Genomic DNA, 24,638 nt, shown 5'->3' with positions numbered 1-24,638 from the left:
TGTAAGTATTTCAAATAAATTATTTTACACCATGCATGAAATAAAGCAGCATAAGGTTAATAGAGAAACGTAGACAGCAGTTATTTTTTAGACACAATTTATATTTTAAAACCGGTATAAAACTATAAACAATAGGTAACTTGATTGTGACGTCACATGCTAATGTTACATAATAAACCCCATAGTAGCAAAATCGTTTTGACAGTTCGAAAAAAGAAACTGATTTGACTAGTAGTCAAATACCCTATTGGTCAAATACCCTATTGGTGGTGGATGGCATTACTTGTTTCCAAATTTAAATATTTTTGTACAGTCAGCAACAGAAGTTGCTCAGCGAGCCAGGTTTAAATATTAAATATTTTTGTTAAAAATTATAATTTTTTTACTTATAAACCATTACTCCCCTTTATTTGGCATGTTGGTTAATTTTTGGCAGCCCTAGCTTCGTTATAGAAAATGTATGAAACCAACTTCAGACTGTTACCAAACTTCGCCTACTACACCGTTTTTTTTAAATATGGCTAGTCTGGTGTAATTAAGGTTCATAGTATAGTAGCACATTCCAAATAGATACGACTTAACATGTGTTAGTCACAGAAAAGTGTATTATTAGCGGTAAAGCATGCCGTAGGCGAAGATTGGGAAAAATACCCAAACATCGCCTATTGCCTTTGAGGCCATTTTTTACCAACTTAACCAATGAAATTCAAAGTTTCAATTGTGAATACTGATAGTTAGGAACACTAAAAAACGTTTTTTCGCCTTAACGGATTAAAATGCTTTCAAATTTGAGAGATTTTTTAGGAAAAGTGTCAAAACCCAGGTGAAGATAGGAAACTCTACGGTACCTACTGTCTTTTTTTGCATGTGCAAATTAAAATAATCGCACGTCGTTTTTACAGGGCAATGTCTGCAGTTGAATTTTAATTCACGCATGTCATGAATGCGGACGCAAATAAAGTGAGCTTTTTAGCGATAAAACCGCCCACTCACTGTTTAACCTCTACCCTTAGGATGTGTAACTGGTACAGCGTATTTTTTAGGAGTGCAGTAAAAAGTAAGTATTTATGTTATGTTGCATAAGCTCTCGCGTGCTCATCCCTTATTTGTATGGGAGCGCCAATAAGCATTGCGCACCAATTGTCTTATAGTAGGTATGCTCCATCTAGTGAGTAGGTAAGTGATCTGTGGCTTACGTATTCTGATAGCAGATAACTGAGCAATCCTCTGAAAAAGGTCATGCTCATAAATAAACCTTCCTGCAACAGTCATAAGGTATAAATTATGGTCGTTGCAAATGGCGTAACGCAACTGATTGATGCGCACCTCAACATTGGAAGCATTGAACTCAAAATTAAAGTAAGTATAAAATATTATGACGTGACCACTATCGAGGAATGTTATCTTTTATTTGTTTCTTTGGTCTTATTAAAAACTGACGTTTATGATGATATGATGATACTAGGCGGAATCCACCAGCACTATTTAAGTCCATGTGCGGCACAAAAATACTGTGCGGCACAGTATTTTTATACTGAAAAAGCGCGTTCCGTTGCGTAGTTTTAAAGATCTAAGCATACATAAGGACAGACATGCAGCGGGAAGAGACTTTGTTTTATACTATGTAGTGATATGCTTATGCCGCACAGTGGGATCCACGTTTTGCAAAGTTAGCTTTATCTTCCAGTTACAGAATAAGTATTAGTTCTGCCGTACAGAACGGACACTTCCTACAAAACCTAAGTTTGACAGCGATTCAGGGTCGAATCATGATATCCCTTTCTAACTTATGTCACTCTCCTTTCGGCTATTTAGGGTTGTCAAAGTTCGAGTCATTATCTTATCTGTGGTCGCCATCATAATTGCTCGGAGAATGCTGAGCCGAACCGAGCCGAGTTTGCCCGAAGTCAGGAGTATCTCTCCACTGGTATCGTCTGAAAGTGCTCCAACTATGATTTGTGCTGTCCACAGCAAAATGTATGGTTGCTACTTGTTACAGGCGTTCTATTTCCGATGCAGGTCATAGTCCGAGGAGTAGCGGAGCACAATGCAGAATTAATGAGCGTTTTACGTGCCGTCGTAAACCGCAACCCTCCGATATTACTGTTCCCTGTAACCGTACCTACTTCTCGTATGAAACGTGCTGCCCATTACTTACTTTTTCTGGTTGTAGCTTAGCAACAAAAAGTTCATCTAAACATCTGGCACAGTTGGCAAAAATGATGAAAAATAACAAATATGTCTGCCACAGACTAAACCCTACCGTAAAATGGGGTGAGTAGGTGCAAAACTGACATTCAAACCTCGATAACATTTTATTTTAACAAACTGAATGGTGTATATAATAAGTGTTCCGGACGTTTGTATTTTATTTTGGATGGTTCAATTTCATAATTTTGACGATAAACAGGAAATCCCACCTCACCCCGTAGTCCCTCGTATTTGGGGTGAGTTGGGTTTTCATACAAAGGTGATTTTGGAAGATTGTTGGATCGATTTTTTTTATTATGAGTATTACTATAGCTCCATTTTAAATTGGAATACATTATTTTTGTAGCAGTAGCCTTAAAAACCCATCTCATCCCCCTTTCATCCCTTCTTTCCCCATTCATAACCCAACTCTCCCCGCGAACCCTACTCACCCCATTTTACGGTACCTCTAGTTTAAATTTTCGACTTATACAAACAAGGCTTAACACAAGCCAGTTAGCATAAAAACTTTAAACCATTATTAAGGTTTAAATAAACGATCACAACCTTTACTATTTGCTCAAGTATCATGTCTACATGCTAATTGGTTTCGATATTTGATTTTGATGTTGACTGCCAATTTTTACACGTGAAAACCATTACGTCTTGTATTATGTACCTATAGATAAATAAGGCGTAAATATTGAATCGATACTGATAACAGTAAGTACGAAGAACTAAAAAAATCTTCTGGCTATAGTATTCTGGGAGGATTAGATAGGTAGTTTTAAACCACTTACGCCACTTTGAAAAATTAGAAATAACGCTTCTTTAAACAAAGAAAAGAAGGAACCTTGTTTAAGAAAATTATTTTTTTTGTAAAATCGTGGGTGATTTTTTTTAATAGATAGGTACATAGTTTTTATTCAGCTATCTGAAGAGTGCAAACATCAATCTCTAGAATAATATTTAACTTAAATCCAGTAACTTGAATGCCATACGATAAATAAATTCAGTTATATCATTCGTCCCTTTAATAAATTCCCAAAATACATACTTTTATTACCTACATAAAGGAATCAATTTAATTTATTGACAACATCAAAGGGTCCTAATTTTTTTTTAAATCCACTTTATTGGATGGCCTGTCCTACATGTAATGATTTGTTTGTTTTTGCCATCGATACAAACCTATTACTACAAAATATTCTAGTTTCCTTGCTTTTATTTATTGCATTTGATCGGAATGTTTGCAATTTTGAACTAGGACATCAGGACATCACATCACAGGTGTTGACGTCAGCGTCACACAGTTCTTTCATACCAACACATGAATGGCTCTCGATTCTCCTCGCTCGAGTGCTCGGACTGATTCCATATCACGTGCATGGGTGCACTCATGTATCGCTAGATTGAGAAATCTCTACTGTAATTAAAATGTCAATTAAAAATCCATTTGCTTGGACACCGTTTCTTTTTGCTAAGTTGCCATTAAACAAAGTTAATAGATAACAAGTTAACACAAAAGCGAATATTATCAATTAACTACAAACAAAGGGTCATTTGCGTACCTAACCAAAGGGGCCCACTGATTACCAGTCCGCCGGACGATATCGGCCTGTCAGTTGTTCGGAACTGACAACTTTTTGTTCTAACGACGGCAGATATCGTCCGGCGGACTGTTAATCAGTGGGCCCCTTAAGACTAAAGAGTAGTACATATAATATATGCTAAGACTACTTTCGAATGGTAAGCAATTTCAATTCGTTTAAGGTTACTCAAACAGACAGCTAATAGAGTAAAGAATCTACAAAAAGTTCAATTTAACTTAGTAAGCCGACCTTGCAAATTAAAAAGGGTACAATTACGCAGGATAAGCAAAAAACGTCTATTTTAAGTCTGTATAATTGGTATGATTTGCTTTGCTTTGCTTGATGCAACAAACTCACGGATGCGTCAAAGGCGTAGATAAAAATAGCGTTTAAATCTAATTATTATCCCCTGTGGACCGTTTATATTGCATCCGCGTTTTTGTCCCAGAGACGTGCTTCTAGAGTGTTCTAGAGTTTATAGTCTTACCTTTAGGGTAGTTAGGTACCTAGTTACTTAACATTTTGTTTTAAACAGTGTATAACACATAAATCTATACACTTTTTGACGAATGAATTATCGAACTTTGTAACCTACAATTACTACAAAGTAACCACTGGTAACAAGTAACTATGAAGACATTTTACAAAGGCTTGCAATAGTTACAAAGGTTCCATTTATTAAAAATGTCGTCCTAAACTACGATAGACTTAAAAATTCAGCTTAACCGTCGTGGTTGAGTACTCAAATATATTAATGAAAAACAAAACATAAAGCGGAGGTATTTTGTTCATCAAAATATTCGGCGCGCCAAATTGAATACCTACCATGTTCGTTATGGACACAACACACAATACTAGTACTGGCTGCGTACTTAGTACTATTATTTATTCTGTGGGTTAGGTTTAGATGCCCGAAGGGCAAGGGAACGGGTCAAAGATTTTCACGTTTCACGATATGCCTAGGAATTTCACGATATGCCTGATCTTACGATCGGCCGCCGACATGTATAATTAATATGTAGGTACTTGTAGATATATATAGCACCTAGCTATATTTGTTACTAGTACATATATATAAATATTTATTAAGTATTCGTGTTCTTGTTCCACATATGATACAGATATCAATTTTGTTTTGTTTCTCTTGTATCCTCGTATTTACTATTTCGGAACAAAGAAGCCGTATACATTAAACAACACAACACTAGTTGCCTGAAATAAACGATTTCATTTCATTTCATTTCATTTCATTTCATTAATGCTAAAGTCCCATCCATCAGTCATTTAAGGCACCCTGAATGGAACAATATCCATTAGGGCCTCCTTTTCATTGCTTTCACAGACCGTGGGCATACTCGGACCGCCATATTGGATTTCATATAGAAATTTTCAGTATCCTTTTATTTGTTTTAAACTCACGGTGCAGCGTAATATTTTTTTTGTTTTGTACTCTTCAACGTAATATTTTTTTTTACACAGAAAAGCTAAAAGAAAAGAAGAAAAGCTAAATTTGATAATACGTATAAATGTTACAAAAGAGAGTCTTTACGGCAGGTAACTTACCTAATACTACTGTTGTAATTATTTATTTGGATTAAGCAATAAGAATGTTGCGACGAGGATTAAGCTATTAAAGTGACAAAAGTTGTAATATTTTTGTTATCTATACGTGATGACGTTGATATATTCGCTAAACAACACTTGCTATGCAATGCACATTGCACGTGATTCTTGCTAGAGTGGCTAGAAATGGAACAAAAAGCAATCCGCGTCAGCGGCAGCGCGGTAAACGATGCACATGTGCAAACTTAAACAAAAAATCCTATAACCAACGCAAAGATGGGCTGTCGAACTGTTTGCGTTAAAGATGTCTGTCTGCAAAAATAATATACGATTATCGAAATACAGCTACGAGTATAAGACGTATTGGGTAGGTACTTATTTGCAATGCTATTATTTATCCAGTGATTTAGTAGCTATATCAAGTTGTTTTAATAAATAAAGTTACAATGAGTAAGTAGGTAATTAATTAGTTTGATCACATCACAAGACAGACGCACGGATGTACATACCTACAACACAAGTAGGTATATTACCCCTATTATTTGTACGCTACATCATTTTATCATTCCAATAGAAAGCCTTTTACAAACAGACATTCTAAATTCTAAAATCAAATAAAAGCCAACCTTTTCACAATAGGTACAGTCCAAAGAGTCCAATTTCAACTCAATTCCCACGTCATGTCTTGTGTTCCGATGACAGCAGCAATTTGTCATCAATGACAAACGATCCCGCGGTCTCCTGTTTACCTTCAATCATGCAACCTTTGCAAGCTAAAGGCAGGTTATGGCGACTTAACTCATTGATTGCAGAAGCTCCGCGCCCACCCTTAGGGTTTTGGTCACGGGGTTATACCGGCGAACATGGCCGAACCACTGTGCACACAGTAGAGCTCCCCAGTCAGAAACGAACAAGCGCCCTATCACTACGTACCGTTCGCGCGCGCACGAAAAGTTATTCTCTTCGTCATATTCTTGTGACGATTTGTGGAGTGAAACTTGTGTAAAACTGAAAACCTTGACTAAAACTGTGACTGTGGAAACAAAGGCTTGGATTTTCTGTACAGCGTGGCGAATTTGTTTTGTTTGGTGCCGGCGTTCTGACTGCTGCTTGGTGAGTTATCAATTAGTTTACCAAATAATGTTTTTACTGTTTTTTGTAATAACATGCAATTATCTTTGAAATTATTTATGATATTGCTTTAAATTCACTTTAAAACATTCGAATGTTTACTTGCAAATTCTATTTTGCTTTTACATGCGGGTACTTCGGGATAAGTCGGTGACCGGTGTTAAATAGGTTATTTAACAACTCAGTAAAATACAAAAAGAGCATGTTTTGCGTGTTTATATCTAGGTATCGAGCCTCATCCGCTGCTCAGAACCAGTTCTCGGTCAGAAGATAGTTATTATTTTTTGTCTCGATCGAGTATCTGCGCCAGGCAGTCCCTGGGTAGGTACCGTAGGCCATACTTGGCTATACCTTGGTATCATTTCAAACTACTGCCTTACGCCCTGCTTTATTATTATATACCTATACAGCACACAAAAAAAAGTGTAATAACAACTCTTTTATTAAATTAAATACGCATGTGTGCATAGGTAGATTATTACAGGCGTAGGTTATTGGCGCGAGAGAGACGCATGATAACTAAATGATATCATTCTGATGTCAGTGTACGTTTCAATTATTGACCTGTAATAAGTTATGAAAATTTTAAAACCGGTCAAGTGCGATTTGTACACTTTTGGAGGGTTCCGTGCCATTACATTTTTTTTATTCTGTGAAAACTTGATGGTTTATTGACTTTTCTTGTTCAAAAGATGCCCACTGACAGACGCACGGATGGACATACGAACAGTAAGTATGCAGCGTATACTTTCCCTCAAGTTCTCACGCTCTGGTTACGGAACCCTAGATGAGGGAAGTAGACATTTTTCATAACAAAAGGGCCCTAGGTAGTTATTATTTAATACATGTAATTCTAGTTATACGAGTAACAAGATACATATTATAATAATATAATAATAAATAATATAAATATATTATGATAATCGGATACTCAGGATAATTTGATATGAGTAGGTAAATAATAAATAATAAAGAGAAAGACACTTTCTTAAAATCTAATCCTTACGCCATATATTACAATTAGTGGAGTCAATATAAAGTTAAAGTTACATTAATTGCACAGTCAAATGTTTCTACACGGGTGAATTATATATCATATTGACTACCCGGCTGCGAATTAACAACTTGATATCTGTTCCCGTTTTTGAGAAATAACATTTTTTTTATTTTATATTTTATACTACCTAAACAGTAATTTCACACTAGAGATTTTTTGAAGAATGGGCTATGAAGCTTACACGACTACACGGTCAGAATTTCTCCCGACAATAATATTAATTATAGATTTAATGAAAAAAACAATAACTTTGTAAGTTTTTCATGACCGAGAATATCCCACACTGAGAGAAAAGTTTACTATTGTGGTTAATAGTATTTGTTTCGATCATGTTTAATTTATCTGCCTGAGGAACTGCTATATTCGCAGAATAGCAGCATGATATTGGAAACAAACAGCAAATAATGTTCTACACAATTAATGGACACTTCTAGTTTTTTGACAGTAACTGTACAAGTTATTGAAGAATAACATACTTATTTTTCTCGCAATTATTAAATCAATTTCCAGCATAAAAAGTCAATGAAGTATGCTGTATTTCCAGGCTTCCACAGAGGCCAAGTCAAACTTTGTTTAAGATGTCAAAAAGATATCATTTTGTTATCATTCGCCCAACCGTCTCGCTCGCACCAATACATATTTCATCTAGTACGAGTGAAATGCACGCGCGAATGATATAAAATGACATCTTTTATAACAAAGTTCGAATTAGCATCAAGGTATATTAGGAAAATATACCTTATGACTTATGGCATTGCGTTAAGGTTTAATAATTCAATGCATAAAGTGTCTGTGTTTATGTGAAAAATGATAGGTGTCAATTTTTATATCTATTCACAAAACGTTTAGAATACAGGATGCACAGTCAGATATAAATAGACCCTTGAAGTCTTACAACTATCTATGATACTGGATCTCAAGCTTATTTGGTTAGTAAGTACCGTCCACCAAGTTATACTTCGAATAGCCACCCGGACAAATTCCAAAGCTAATTTCGAATTTTAAAATTTGACAATTCACGAGAAGAGTAACGTAACGTCAAAGGATATGTTTGTCCCTTTTCAACGATCCTGTCATCCGATGCTTGAGTAGAGTGAAACTAAAAGAAGCAAATGTCAGCAATTCGTAACGCTTAGTTTTTGTTAGCGTTAGCGCATCGCGACATGAGAACTAGTATGAGCCTGGCCCTCGATTACGTATAATTGCAAGGAAACTTGGGATCAAGTTATCTTAGTCAATTTAGAGCAGTTGGAATTCAACTCATTGTGAAATTTTTGAACGGTTTCTAATAATTTGTTGGATTAAGTAGTAAAAGTGTTACAGTGTGTTATATATTTGTGATCTACTCACAAGTCCCTTTCATTTGGTACCCCACATGGTATGTTTAAAAGAAAAATGGTAAAAACTTTGCGTCATAGCAACTACCCTCACCACTTTCGCGCTTGTCATCTCATATATTTGTGTTCAGGATATTATACTGAATGCACTGATACCAAATATACTCATATCCGAGACGACATGAGCGTAAATTTTTCTAGAAGACTTTTCGAGAAAAGGCCAGGCTACAATATCTTTACAGGTTGATTGATACTGAGTGTATTAACACCATGTTCACCCATATCCAAGACGATATGAACGAAAAGTAACCTAAAGCCACCCTACCAACATTTTCGTAACAATGAGAGATTATTTCTTGGAAATAATGTTATAATATAAACTCCTTGTAGAGCACCTACCTGCGAAGAGATCGTGCTGTCAAAGTTGTTAATGATTTAATATAATATTGTTAATTAACTAAAGTTTTATTAATGCATCATTTCATTTTATACACCGCGGGATTTAATAACCCGAAAGATTTAAACCACGTATTTTTGGCGACAGTACGAGTAAATAATGTTATATCAACATGGGTCCAATTATATATTTTAATTAAACTACTATTTCAGTACAAATTAAATCATATTAATTTACCGCTTCTTTGTGAACAAACCTTTATTCAGAGAGTGAGCGAGTTTAATTAATCTCAAGTAGAGAAACAGAGAGCGAGCATGACATTTCATGAATCACTCCGATATCATACGATGCACGGAGAATGCAGTGACATGTGTTCCATGGCAAGAATTGTCAAGTTATGTCTAGGATCATGTTTACGTTGAAATTATTTCAATTGATTGGCACCTCAAAATACCACAAATTGTATCAAAACTTTATTAATTACTACAACAGTAGGTACAGTGCAGTTATTATTGTTGAAACTTTGCGATAAAATCTTTTCCTTTGAGTGAGGTAACCAAAGCCATTAACCATGATTATATCCGAAAGAAATCATGCCTCTTATTGTTTTAACTCATACTACAGCTGGAAAGGGATGATTACTTGAATGACTTTTTGTTAAAATATCGATCATGCTTATCAGTACGTATTTTAAATTCTCGATGTGTTGATTTATACCGAGTAAAGTAAAATAAACAACTATGTTAAACAATTACGCTTTTTTATTAATTTAATGAATTAGGTTTTCGAAGTGTGTACCACCGTTTTCAGCACAAAGATTTAATTTTAAACGGATTTCATTATTAAGTTTACAAAAGTGTTCTTTATTTCTTCGGAAGCCGTTCGAATTTTTATTAATAATTCTTCTCCAGAGTTCACTGGTGTTGAGTATTCCTTCCTTATCTTTCAGAGTTCCCCATAGAAAAAAACCAATGGCGTTAAGTCGGGTGACCGGGCGGGCCAGGTTAGGACGTTGCTTCCACGGCCAATCCACCTCTCAGGGTATTGTTCGTCTAGCCAATTTACGAACTTCTAGGCTGAAGTGGGTCCGTCGTGCCGGAAGCACATAGTTCTTCGGGTTTCCAAATCCGTACACAAAGTGAATATCCGCTAAATGAATTTTATTTATTACAGTCAATCAAATTTAAAGATGTTATCTTGCGCATATCTTGTGTGACATGAAATATGTCATTTTATTGACATCAATTTCGTCATTTTCGTCAAACTATCAGCCAGTTATCGTAAAGGTAAATAGTTTGTACTCTCATGATTGAGAACAGAACAAAATTTCGGTAGTGAAACCTTTTTGTAGGATATCAAACTTAATTAAGTGAAACTGGCTAATAACCATGTAGTTAGTGCGTCTGCGTGTAAAATTAGTTGGTGGCTACGTCACGCATAAGGGTGTGTTAGAATTGAGATTTTTTTACTTGTGATTTGTTTTAAATAATTAATATCTCTTAAATTAAGGGTTTTTGGACTATGTGTTATATAACTTTATATACTCTAATTAGGTTCTAAAATCGTTGGTTTAAATCTTTCGGGTTATTAAATCCCGCGGTGTATATAACCCTATTACCCTTTGAATGACCTTTTTCACGTTTTCTACAGCAATGCAGTCGACTGCAGCAATTTTGAAGCGCGACATTGCTACCGACTGCATTACTGTGGTAAATGTCAAAATCGAAGTTCCTGTCTGGATTTTGGCGTCCATTAAAAATAAATAATCAAAGGAGGTCATCGATCAAATGGGCCGGAGGACAAGCCATCGTTAACTGGTAGAGAATGCCTTATGGCATTAAGTCCGCCTCTTGTACTATAAGGTGTTTCTTTTGTGCAATAAAGATTAACCACTTTATTCATAAACTTTACGGGCCTGATTTAGTTATGTTTATCCCTTACTTACAAATACATAAGTTAAAGTGACAGATAAGGACAAACGATTATTACTATTATTAGCTAATTGAGGTTTGTAGCGCGTTTATGAATAACGGGGGTTAAAGAAATAAAATAAATACAGATGATGACAGTAATTATATACGCATTTTATTACGGAAAAAGATTTAATATTGGGTGTAAATGAAACGGGAATTGGAAATATAAAATAAAATGTTATTATATTATTCATTTCCGTAAGTCAAACCATCATCTTTATTAGCATTGACATAACGCTCAACTTCGCACAAACCGTATGGTTTTTCACTAAGGAGTGATATATTCTCTTTACGCTAAACTTTATGGTGGGTAGACAAGTCTGTATACTTGTTTGGAACTAACTGCCACAGTCTGTCATAGCCATGTCATAGGCTCATAGCTGACATATGTGACGTATAGGAGATACCGCAATGCATGCATGCATTGCGCGTTTTATAGGAGCTTGGCCTGAGGTGTGTTAAGTAAGCGCGCAACGCATACCGATGAAACTGGGTAAGATAGTCATGGGAGAATTAACGGTCGACCGGATCGCGAACTCTCGGCTGTTGAAGCGGAACAATCGTCTGCCGCGAACATTGAAGTGAGACGGAGATATGGAAGTCGATAAAACGTTCTCTACAGTGAATCAGTACCCGCCATTTAGGGTAATTTAAATAGCTTGGATGATTGCTTGGATTTAATAATGGTTTTATTCCATACAATATTACATATACGTGGGAGATTTTTTGTTGTTACACTAACATGAGAAAGAGATTTGAGAAAGTGAAAAACAAACCCACTGTCCATTTTCTCGAAGCAACGAAAACATTTTCAAAACAAAAATGGTTAATAGTAATTAAATGGATTAATTTACGTGAGAGATTTTTTTGTAGGATATAGTAAATATACAGAGCTTAATTAACATGTAATTGTTATGTACACATAGTTGTTATTTTTATATAAAAAAATATTTTTAATAAAGAAAATTATTGGGAGCTGGTTTTGGTGTCAGGCTGGGAGAAAATATAAATACATAATGAGTATATGTTTGAGAACTGCATATTAAAAAATCTCGAGTGTCGGATTCATGTTTTGATATATTTTTTCTATTTTAATAATAGTTTGGATTTATTAAAACCATGTGACATATTTTGTGGAGATTTTTTTTTAAATATAGTATTTGCAACATAGGTTATCACATCTCAAAAAATCTCTAGTGTGAGAATTCATGTAGAGCTCTCATACATTATGAACTGTGCTGACCTGACTAAATTAGGTGCAACCGCTTCTAAGCCACAATCGAACATTAAGAATTGATCTCGTTTTGACATTATCCTATCGTCACTTGCCAAGAGAGCCATTTGGTTCTCATTTGAATACAAATGGAAATCAATTTGTAATGTAATGTGTTATGTTGTTTTGTAATGTAATGTGTGCGGAGTCAGGAGCCCAGCATCTGATCTTTTGTATCTAAGGTGCAACCGAGATTCGGTAAAAAAAGAGGGAGCTATAAGATAATTCAATTTTCACAGGTTTTTCCAATGCTCCCGAGCCTGTAGGATGAATTAATTACCGTCTCAGTCTCAGGGCGATCGGCTCTCGCCGGTCATTAAAATTCTGTCTTCGGTCCGATTGCCTTTACTTGAGATAACAAATCCGGTTCTGCCGTCATCTCGAGTCGATGTTAATAGAAATGAACGGGATATTTCCTATGGTTCGATACATACAAATACATATTAGTGTACTATCTTATCAGAATTACTTAAATAATATTGGTAGTTATAAGAAGGTATCTGAAACAAGCTTTTGCATTAATTATAACATTCAGGTATTTTAAAAATGGCTGGCATTTTTAATAAGCTTCAGCTTATCAGGTTTGGGTTAGTAGAAATAGGTAGAAATAAAGGTTTGGATAGTTTTAAGTTTACTTTCATCATACAACTATCGAAGAAAACAGGATAGTGTTTTATATTTTGGTGAATACTGTTTCTAGTAACACCTTGGTATTTATTTAGTTCACTATCCTAGGGGAGAATCCTAGTGACTACTGCAGTAGTATTACTGTTGCGGCATTACTGACGATGGCACTCGACGACGGGCGGGCACTGTCGCTGTCAATTTCCCTGATAAAATGAGTGACGTTTGTTCTATCACTCATTTTATCATAAAGGAAATATCAGAGTCAGTTAGCTGCCGAATATCACCTAGTGTCTAGGTGAATGCATGCTCCCCACCAGTTTGGAGAAAGTTAACCATTATGGAATCCAGCCCTTAGTAACTATTTAGAATTTCTAGATATTATCCCGCATGTGGACAGTTAGGTTAGACATACTATTTTACATTATACATATGTAGTTTATTGATCAGTAATAAACATCTACACTACAACCACCACGACATTTACAAGTACACGGGGCCACATAGATAAGCAATCAAGCAAGGAAATTATCTTCAACTTAAACAGTAAATAACATTAGCTACTAGTCTACTAGTATGCCTGCCTCCTAAGCTACCAGACATACTTACATAAATATCTACGAACCGGGCAAATATTTACATTATCGACTATCTATATTCCAATGACAGTTTAATTTATAACTGACATGTTTGTATGCTCCTGATATTCCGACAGACCTATCAAGGAAATAATGAATAATGTCTCCACAGATACCACAGGGTAAATGCCCTAGGGCACAAACAACTGAACAGTACATAATGGATCTAATCGTAGGAGCAAAACTGCAATTTGTTGTTAATTACCTAACATCGTGTGGTAAAATGGGTGCAAGAACCTGGACTAATTGCTGTCATTAAGGTAAGCTTCTAGAGTGCTCAGGTGCGCAATATTGCTTAGAACTGAACAGTGAACATTACAGTCGAATGAACACTATTCTTATATAAGCATCTTATTAAGATTTTTGCAATCACGAAATGCATTAAACATTTACGCTAACATATAAGATCTAAAAGTTCGAATAGTGGTGGATAGCAAAAAAAATATTAATTTTAATAATTAACTAGATTAAAATAGAATTGGTATCTCAGTATCGGCGAATCAGGGTTAAACCAGGAATTTAACGGTGACGGATTTGTTGGTAGATAATACTATGAGTTCTTTTGAAGCCATTAAAACTATCAATTTTTAACATGGTTGGTGACTTCATCAATGGACTACCTCTATTATTCAATATTACTTATTACATCTTATGGTATCACGCATATAAAAGATGCACTCACCATCGCGAGAGCTCATCTAGCAGATTGGATTAATGCAGATGCTTTCAAATACAGGTATCTATATTATTTATCCTTTGGGTCTGTCTTATTCTATCGTAACATCAATTTATACCCATAGTCGTAGCTAAAATATTCTACATTCCTACTTTACTTATATAAATAGTTCAGCATACGGGTTATAATGCTGATAATTCGCCACCGCGAGAGTGAAACTCTCTGATTACCACATTGACTGCCTACTATCTTCTCATACATTTGTTTCAAGTTAATTTGAACAGTAAGCCTTACATTGTAAGGTTACTTTTTGAATTACACCATCGAGCTTCAGATACGAGGATGGGAAAGTAAGAACTGGCATGCCAGAGAACTTGAAAGTTGGAACTGATATAAGTCCCGCCTGCCTTGCAAGGACATTCTTGTATGAATAATAAATGGTGACTCAATATTGGGTAGGTTCATTCATTAAATGTATAGGTACATGTAATTATAAGTTGTGATCAATGTTGTTATACACCTAATCAGTAACCTACTTAAGTTTAATTTTGCCATTCCATTCCGCACCACAATGACAAACTTAAATAAGCGCGTATGTGGAAATAAAAGATTGTTCCTCATAAATTATGAGTCAGTGTAGGATCCACTATGCTAGAAAAAATGTCAATGCGTACTTTGTTTGCATAAAGTGCAATATTTGGGTGTAAATGTAACAACAGCAATCTTCCGTCTCTTCCGCAGAACGCGGGAGCCCAGGGAGATATAAATAATGGTCTAATTGTATTGGGACCGACCATTCGTTGGCCGGGATGCAGTGCGTTGTCGTACGGAAATTGCCAGCGTGACTGTTTTTAGGTGGCTCAATGTCAAATCTAAAAACGTAGTAAAGTTAAAATATCCATACTACCAATGTTCAGTTAAAAAAGCTAGATCATAAAATAGAAGGCTAAAATAGACTCAGTCAGTAAAAAAAAAACATAGTCTGAAATAACTTTAAAATAAATTATTCTACATTTATTGGATATTTTTCGAAATTATAATATTTATTAAATTATATTTTTCGTAAATAATATTACCCTAATAAGTAATAGGCTACATAGCTATAAAACATGTAATAAATCTCTTATCTTCATCTCTTTATTTATTAGGTAGATACTTATATAGTTAGCGTACGGTGTATAGTTTACGCACCTGAAGTCAGCGCCCTAAATATATAATTAACGATCTAATTCCATTGAGAACCATTAGCTGACCGGGTTGCAATGTGTGCCGCAGAGAACCGGCCAAACGGATGTGACTGAAATAATTACACGTCATGTGAGAATCTTGTTTGTCCATTAATTTTCACAGCTGATTAAAAATGTGTGATTATGTTAATGAATTTGCTTTTCATGAAAAGGGGTTATTACTATCTTTTTGTCAGACACTTCAAGACAAGAAGATAACACATATTTCCGAGTATAAATCCTACCCACCAGAACGTGTGCTGAAAAAAGAAAGATGTTATACTTCATCCATACACCATGGGCCTAGTATTATTCTAATACATTCCCAGACATGTCTGTCTATATGTATATAGGTCAGAGACCTCTCTCATAGTTATGCCATCTGATCAGTGATCACTATCACTTTATCAGGAACTACTGTCATTGTGCTACTGCTGCATCTGCTGCTATCGTTTCAATTTACCTCTTTATAAAATTTCATAACACAGTATGGAACTTTTGTATGGACATAACCAATTTTTTTATTTACTTATAAAACTTACAATTTTTTAATTTATTTATACGGCCTTACCGTCATAAATTTTACCAAATTATACCAACGCAGAATGTTACATTAAGCGTTTCTTACGAAGCATTAAATTTAGCTGCCAAGATTGCCCATACGCAGACGATTCGTGTTTCTCTGTCTATACGCGGACTATTATAGTGAGGGTGTTAAGTGAAATGACCTTTTTTTGCTTGATTAAAGCATGAAACTTGGCACAGTTGTTCCTTATATCAAAATAAGCCGATTAAGATCGGTAGCCCGAGGGACCCCCCGCTTAAGCCCGAGAGGGGGGGGGGTCAAGTAGCGCCCCGCCCGGCTTCATTCTAAAAATTCTAACAGGCCCCGTTTAGCTAATAGGTCATATTTGGTATCAATTTCGGATAAATAAATAACGTAGAATTCATTTCTGGTATAAAAAATTGCAATTTGTTGAAAAAAAAATTAAAAAAACACAAAATATCTAATTTTTTAAGTGTAATTTTTGTTTTTTATTTATTGTCAAAATTAAACTGCTTAGTTTTTCTACATACAAAAAATATGACAATAAAGCCTATTTAATGCAGATTTTAAAAACATAACTTTTACTAACCTTTATTAAAAGGAAATTGCATAAAAAAAACTTATATCGTCTCGCGCCGGTGAATATCTTTTTACCGACATCGGCATTGATATAAACAACATCCGAAGTGCACACTCTGGAGACCGATTAAATGTATTGTTTATTGTTGTAGATTCTATTATAAAGATAGAAAAGCGTACAATTTTTTTTAATGTGTCGTTCAGTGAAAAAGGGACCTTAAAAAAATTATCACAGCCAGCCTCGTGTTTGTATAGAAGCATACTCGTAGTTAGTTAATGCCAACCACTCCATGGACTCCATGGTCCCTGTTCTCAATTAATAAGAAGTAAACTGTAAGTATTCTTTAATATACTTGCTTATTACATTATACCACACTTAAATTTTGCGTCTTGTGTATTAATACAGTTCCTTCCCCCGACACATGAATGGGTACATTTCGTCATTCACGTATATATGTCAGTTTCAACCATATTCTGGCCACAGCAGGGTAGTCAGAACAGTTTGGAAACAGTCGTCTGCTCCTTGCTTTCATTCCCAAGGAGACGGACTAGGAGCAAGTTTAAAGAGGAACTAAAGTCTGACCCCAAACATATAATCCTATCCTGATAAGGCTGCTTCTATTTCAGTAGTCGATTCATGTAAAGAATTATTTCGGGCATTTTTTAATTATTTAGCAACGGCTTTATCTGTAAGTATCACTTTACTTTGCTTTACAAGGTTATTTCACCTATCATCATATAAAGGTATAATAAAGTTTTGGCGAATGCTATTTATTTACTGCTATTGCTCCATCCTGTAGGAGCTTGAATCCTTGTATCGGCCAGGCTAAAAAGGGTCCATGCTTAGATCTCACTTTTATACACCTTATATTAAATGGGGAACCCGGGTTCAAATTCTAGAAGGCATTTATTTGTCTGTTTATCGTGAATACTTGTTCCTGAATTACCTATGGATGTTTTGAGTGTATGTATCAAATATATATGATATATATCACGTAGTACCCACATCACAAGTCTTATTGAGCTTACAGTATTACAAGGTCGATCGAGAGAATGCTTGGAATACGAGTACGACTCCTGGTTTTTCAGGGCCCGATAGAAATAAATTAGAGTTTAATTTACCATGACGGTAAGCTTCACTTATAACCACTGATCTTTTAGTGAAACTCATTTCTTTACCACTAGGTAAATCATTTTGAGACACTGTGTTGACAAAACTTCGAAGAGTTAAAAGTCCTTATTTATGCCATCGCGAAATTGTGTAGAGAAACATGTCACAAGTAATGTTCCTCGTGAGATTCCGAATAGTCCAAGAACCATGAAAAGTCCGATTCATTTAATATGATGGCCCTAGTTGCAGATGCTGTAAAACAGTCATTGCAAGGTATTGATACGCACAGTATAGACACGAACGTAGTCATAGCAGCTAGACTAGATTCATGCGTACGAATATTTCCCCAACTACAGGAATTGTGGGCTCACGTTGACACAGTGGAAAACACAATTATATCACATGACACACCATTGCATCCAGGTCAGGGAATTATATTTTAAGCTAATAAAATTATCTATTCTATAAGCTAAGTAAACTATCTTTTATTTACCCTAAAAGAGCGGAAGTCTTAGCCCTGTTTCGAGCATTCAGTGGAAAGGGGAGAAAAAGTGAATTCGAAGCATGGAATCTGTTCAGAGTTCAACCAAACCACTACAAGGATTCAAGCCCTTACAAGATGGAGCAATAGCAGTGGCTAAAAGCATTCCCCTAAAATACTAAAATGTTATTATATGATCGGTAATAAGTGCAATATTGAAGAAGGCAAGTTACACCGGGATATTGAAATGAAGAGTTGTATACCTGTTCTATGAGATTAAGTCACTGCTAAGTTATTTTATTATTAAATTCCATAATGTATACCTACTTCTAACAAAAGGGAGCCATATAAATGCCCTATTACGCGCAGTGTACCGAGGGGTTGATGTTTAGGTTCAGTTCAGACGTTAGTTCGTCGTCAAACTTGCTCAGTCCGTCAGACTTCTTGGGAATGGAAGCAAGAAGCAGACGACGGGTTCGACACTGGTCTGACACCTGCTTTGGTCAGAATATGGTTGGAACTGACCAGAAGTAAATGCAAACCGGAATAAAAAACGCGATGCAACTACATGAATGATGAAATGTACGCATTTATGTGTCTGGGGAAGGAACTGTATTACGACACAAGACGCAAAATTAAAGTGTGGTAGGGTAATTCGCCAGTGACTGGCCACTTTTAGTAACTGGCCACCCAAAACCAAAAAATCATTTTAGGCTAGCCAGTGGCCAGTTATTGAAAGGTGGCCAGTTTTTGGAACCTTATACTAAAATGAATTCTGTTTATAGGTGAATAGAATTCATTTTTAGTTTAGAGCGGCTAGTTATTAAAGCGGCCAGTTACTGGCAAATTATTCTATAATGTAATAAGTAAGTAGATTAAATAATACTTACAGTTTACTTCTTATTCATTGAGAACAGGGACCATGGAGTCCATGGAGTAGTTGGAATTAACTATGCTTCTATACAAAAGAGAGGCTCTATGATAAATTTTTCCAAGGTCCCTTTTTTCACTGAACGACACATTTTTTTTCTAATCAAATATTATGTACGCCTTTCTATCTTTAATATATGATCTACAATAATAAACAACACATTTCGTCGGTCTCCAGAGTGTGTACTTCGGATGTTGTCTATATCGATGCCTATGTCGGTAACAAGATATTCACCGGCGCGGGACGATATATGTTTTTTTAATGCAATTTCTTTTTCATAAAGGTTAGTAAAAGTTATGTTTTTAAAATCTGCATTAAATAGGCTTTATTGTCATATTTTTTGTATGTAGAAAAACCAAGCAGTTTAATTTTGACAATAAATAAAAAACAAAAATTACACTTGAAAAATTAGATTTTTTGTGTTTTTTTAATTTTTTTTTCAACAAATTGCAATTTTTTATACCAGAAATGAATTCTACGTTATTTATTTATCCGAAATTGATACCAAATATGACCTATTAGCTAAACGGGGCCTGTTAGAATTTTTAGAATGAAGCCGGGCGGGGCGCTACTTGACCCCCCCCCCCCTCTCGGGCTTAAGCGGGGGGTCCCTCGGGCTACCGATCTTAATCGGCTTATTTTGATATAAGGAACAACTGTGCCAAGTTTCATGCTTTAATCAAGCAAAAAAAGGTTCGACCTTTTTTTGTTACTTAAAACCTTAACTATTAGCGGTTTGCCGCATTTGCGTTTTTCCGCCTTGGCTGATTCCGGGATTTCTAAGCTTTTCCGTTTTATCTGGGTCGCCATTTCTGTTGTGTTAGCCTTTTATGTAAATTTATGATACTAGTAGAGTAGTCGGTAACGTAAAAGGTAGGTAACTAAATATTTTAGTGGATAAATATACCAAAAAGTAAACTGTTCTGACTAATATGGAGAAAAGTAGCATAAAATAGACCAGGTACTTTAAATATGATGCGGATGTTGCGGATTAATAAAAGGGGTAGAAACGAGCCTCCAAAAGATTAGAAATAAAACTTGCAATGATGGCCATAACCTCATGACATGACACTCACTCATAACTTAATGTATGTTATGAAGGATCGAATGCAGTGTAAGTGAGCTTTAACCATAATGAGGTGTCATTAAGAAGAAGCTTTATAAAACATTGCTGACATCAGGTTTGCTTTTGCAAGCCATCTAAATTTGATTGAGTTGAGATAGAGAGGAGATGCTGCGAAAAATACAGTGAGGTCTTTAGCACCTACGTAAGTAATACCTATCAGAAATTTGAAGTATTAGAACAAATTAAATTAATTTACAGAAAATATTTAAATTTGTTTTTAATTCAAGTAGACAGACTACTATATATATTTTTCTTAGCATATGACATTTATTTAAGTTCACATGATACTATTTAGAAGATACTACATTCTAATCATAATTTCGTCTTATAAATCGAGTGCATGCAAATTCTGTCATAAACGAGTTGCGCACGCACAGAATATTGGGTTTTAGAATTAATGTCCATTGAGCAAATGTCATTTCCCAAATTGCGTTAAGTCAGCCTAGTCATAACGGACCGGTAGAACAGGTGGCAACATCGAATGACGACGGCATATTGCTCGGCGTGCCGTATGACATTCGACCGACAGGAATTCTGTCACAATACTAGCACAATCAGTACTTTGACTTCATTTAAGTGTCACAATCAACACATGAATATGCGCGGCACTCCCTCGGAGGTAATTGCTACTACGTGTAAGGAGTGTTAGGTTAGGTTGGTTATTAAAACACACAACATCTTATCTAATTTGAAAGTCAAATTAATAAAGCTGATTATCACGCACGTTTGGTGAATACATTGACATTTTTAAATAGTGTTCTTAGTGTCATTAGAGATGACATTCAACTTAAAAAAAACGTAAGAAACAATAAAAATACCTATACAATTTACGTACACGGTGTCATTTATATTTATTTAAACTTGATTGCACAAAATATAACAACAACTGAATGCCAAATGGAATTCTCTACCAGTCAACCATAGGGTCCATAGGGCCAAACAGAGATACCTACAACCACTCATACTTACCTCCTACCTAGACCCCTCGCCAAATAAGTTGTGGTACTGATCCTAAAATTTATTTGTATTCAGTTTCGGTCATGCAGGTTATGCAGTTGCGACACGCAGCCGTGAAATCACTTGACAAAATTGAATACGTAAGCATGCCCAAATGTCGCCCCCATTTTTCTAATGCTCAAATTACTTTTGTAATTGAGGCATTATGAGATTACCATTAAGCAGTTTAAGGCTTTAATATACTTAACAGGTGAGCATATGTATTTTTTTATGGTTAATTGGCACTATTGGCAGTAATAACAACAGTATTTAGTATCCACTTTTATTGCCAATACGTATATCGCCGACGGTGGGCCTATTGTCTTATATCTATAAAACACATTAGTCGGGATTCGGTCGTAAATGAAAAACATAAAAATAAACTTATTTTCCAAGAATTAAGGTTCAATTTACAATGTCGTTGGTAAAACATGTGCGGAGGAGCACTGAACTTTGCTAAGGCTTTTCCCCACACCTGAGGTTCACTCACACAGCCATTAACTCTTAGCGTTTAGTTACTGCATGGACACATGCATATGATTATCGTCACACGTAAGCCTATTATTATCCTCAATGTTGCTAACGATGTGACCTAGCGGGTGGGTTCCTGTCGTTAGTCGTTACCTTGACAGATGACTATTTGGGGACCCAAAAACGCGATTGGGGTGCTTTTGATTTTCTAAATTACATGGAACCCTTTATGACGTTATGGATTCTTAAATATGTAGTGTTTTTGTACATTCGCCTGGGAAATTGCTTCTTCTGCTATAGGTAAAAACAATAAAAATATGAACACATCTTTTTTCATGATAGTTTGTCATAAATAGGTATAGGTATACATAGTAGCCGGAGCGTTCGGTACAATGTTTACATAAGTACCTACCTATATTAAAACTAGGTACTTTTATACGTATAAAACGTATCTCAGTTTAAAACATACATTATTAAAGGTTTGTAGCAAGTCATCAAAGTAATAACCCGTAAGATTGCTTCGTAATTGGTATTCTATCATGAGACGGCAATTATTGACTTACCTGCCGGCAATGCTCTTATTGCGTCCCGGTAAAAAAAGGGTTTCACACACATTTTACAAAGAGCCTAAGGTTTTTGTGCAAATTTATTATGGCTTGGATTTTTTCCTATGAAATTCAAGTAGGTATTTACCTATCTTCTCGCCTGGTTGTGGTTTTCAGAATAATAATTATGTCAACACATCTTAATAAAATAAAACAGTTAGCTCTTCTAAATTAAGATTGCACCTGTAGTGTCTATAATTTGTATTTACGTACTTTTTATGTACTTAGTTTATGCTGTGGAATAACTTCTTCCTGTTCTAAATTTCAGTTTTGTATGGTTATCAAAAGGAAGAAAAATATATTTAACAGACGGACCCACCGAATTCAAACTCCCTAATTCATCCATTGATTTACAGGTTAGAAAATTTCTTATGACTTATGACTAAAATCTTAACCATTATTAGCAAGAACGGCGATTATATACTTAGATGTAATTTTCTATTTGTTAATCGTCAGACACTATCCTAAAACCCCTAAAACAGTCACAAGATAAATTACTCAATTAAGTATTAGGTATCAAATTTATTGGTTCTATAACCAATAAATTTTATAATTTACAGCAAACACGAAATTTAAAACCGATTCGATTGTATCAATAAAATTAAACACAGCTTGATTAAATGCAAAGTAAACTTTATTTGAAGCACAAATTGAACCGATATGCCGATATGGAGCTGTTAATTCAACGCCACTGACTTTTACGAAGCAAAAGACCGCCATCCGACCTTACTCTTCTACAATTTCAAACTTAATCAAATCGAGATAAAATCGAATTCGGAATTGATTCCTACTGCACTTGATATTAAGTTTTGAAGTGGGAAACGGTTTACCGTGAGATATTTCTTCAGTATCTCCGTGAGAGAAAGCATTAGTTCGTTCCCCGGACGTTATTTCTGGAAAGTCAGTAGAGTTTTTACTCCGAACGGCTATTTTAAGTGTTCCTGTCACGGCAGCCATTATGGTCTCTTCTTGAGAGCGTAGGTAATTATCAAATTTGTTCCACTGTTATATATAATTAATAGTCTATGATTTCTTCTACGCTTTAATAAACCGTGTTAGGTAATAGTTTTACGTCACTTTGCATTCAATATAGTTAAACGATTACCTACCTCTTTGATGCATTTGAAAAACATACTGTCTACTTATTCTATTGCAATGTGACTTATGAGGTAAAATTTTAAGGTTTCTTTCGTGTATTTGTCTTTGTTCTTCACAAGTATATTAAGAGAGTTCTTCAAACTTTGGGACATACCCTAGGTACCTAAGCATTACATATGTGGTGTAGGTTGATGTGATAGTGATCAAATGATATTTCCGATCACGTGATGGTTTAAGTAATTATTGTAATTATTCAGTTAAATAAAAACATTTGGCGACCGCTTGGACGATATCTGGTTGAATGGATAAACCAATTAGTGGTCTTTTAATGTCTTTTTTACTTAAAAGAGAACTGTAAAAATGATAAAAGTAAGACCACCCGCCGTAAGTGCTCGCAGCACCGTACTGTAAAAAGTCGACTACGTAGGTTCGCGGTATCCTTAATTTCAAAGAAATTGCCTATCACATCGCAAGCTAGATACATCAATAAAATAAATCGAATCCAGTACCTGGACTCGGTAATAATGGTGGATAGGAGCAGGTTGGATGCAGTTTGTGGTTAATAATAATAGGCCGGGAATGGCAGGTGCATCCATGGCCGTTCTGCCCATGTCGTACAGCCTATTCACTCAAGGTAGGTAGGAGTCTACATAGTTTGGTTTATTTGTCAAATGTATATGTATGTAGGTAGGTTTAAAAAAGAGGAACGTAGAACTGTTTTCTCCGGCTGTACACCTTTTATACTAATGCGTAAATATCAGTATTATGAATTATGTATTGTCCTTGTAAATTATAAACTTTTTTGCAGAAATAGTTCGATTAACAACAATAAAGTAAATAGATACAAGACGGCTGCTGGTAGCATTGCTAAGCAGTGATCAATAATTCTATAATTAAATTGTCATAATCATAACCAGGGATCGGATACCGGTATTTTTTGTATGGGAACGGAAACGGTATTTTTTCGTTCTTTGCTAATTACCAATGATCGGAATAGGTAGTGCCATTTGGGGTCA

At 35.3% G+C, this 24,638-nt stretch overlaps 1 protein-coding gene across 1 annotated transcript in view; it reads right to left on the bottom strand.

Moving 5' to 3' along the window:
* LOC134647451 (NADH dehydrogenase [ubiquinone] flavoprotein 2, mitochondrial-like) overlaps positions 1-23,481 on the bottom strand; it is an 82,404-nt gene extending 58,923 nt beyond the window's left edge. Inside the window, exon 1 of the mRNA XM_063501799.1 lies at positions 23,355-23,481. Coding sequence (XP_063357869.1) covers positions 23,355-23,481 — 127 coding nt within the window. The remainder of the gene's footprint in view (positions 1-23,354) is intronic.
* Between the last annotated feature and the right edge of the window lie 1,157 nt (positions 23,482-24,638).

Source organism: Cydia amplana, chromosome 4, assembly GCF_948474715.1.
Source record: "Cydia amplana chromosome 4, ilCydAmpl1.1, whole genome shotgun sequence".
Taxonomy (NCBI): domain Eukaryota; kingdom Metazoa; phylum Arthropoda; class Insecta; order Lepidoptera; family Tortricidae; genus Cydia; species Cydia amplana.
The sequence above is the reverse complement of the archived record's forward strand: the minus strand, read 5'-3'. Positions and strand labels throughout refer to the sequence as shown.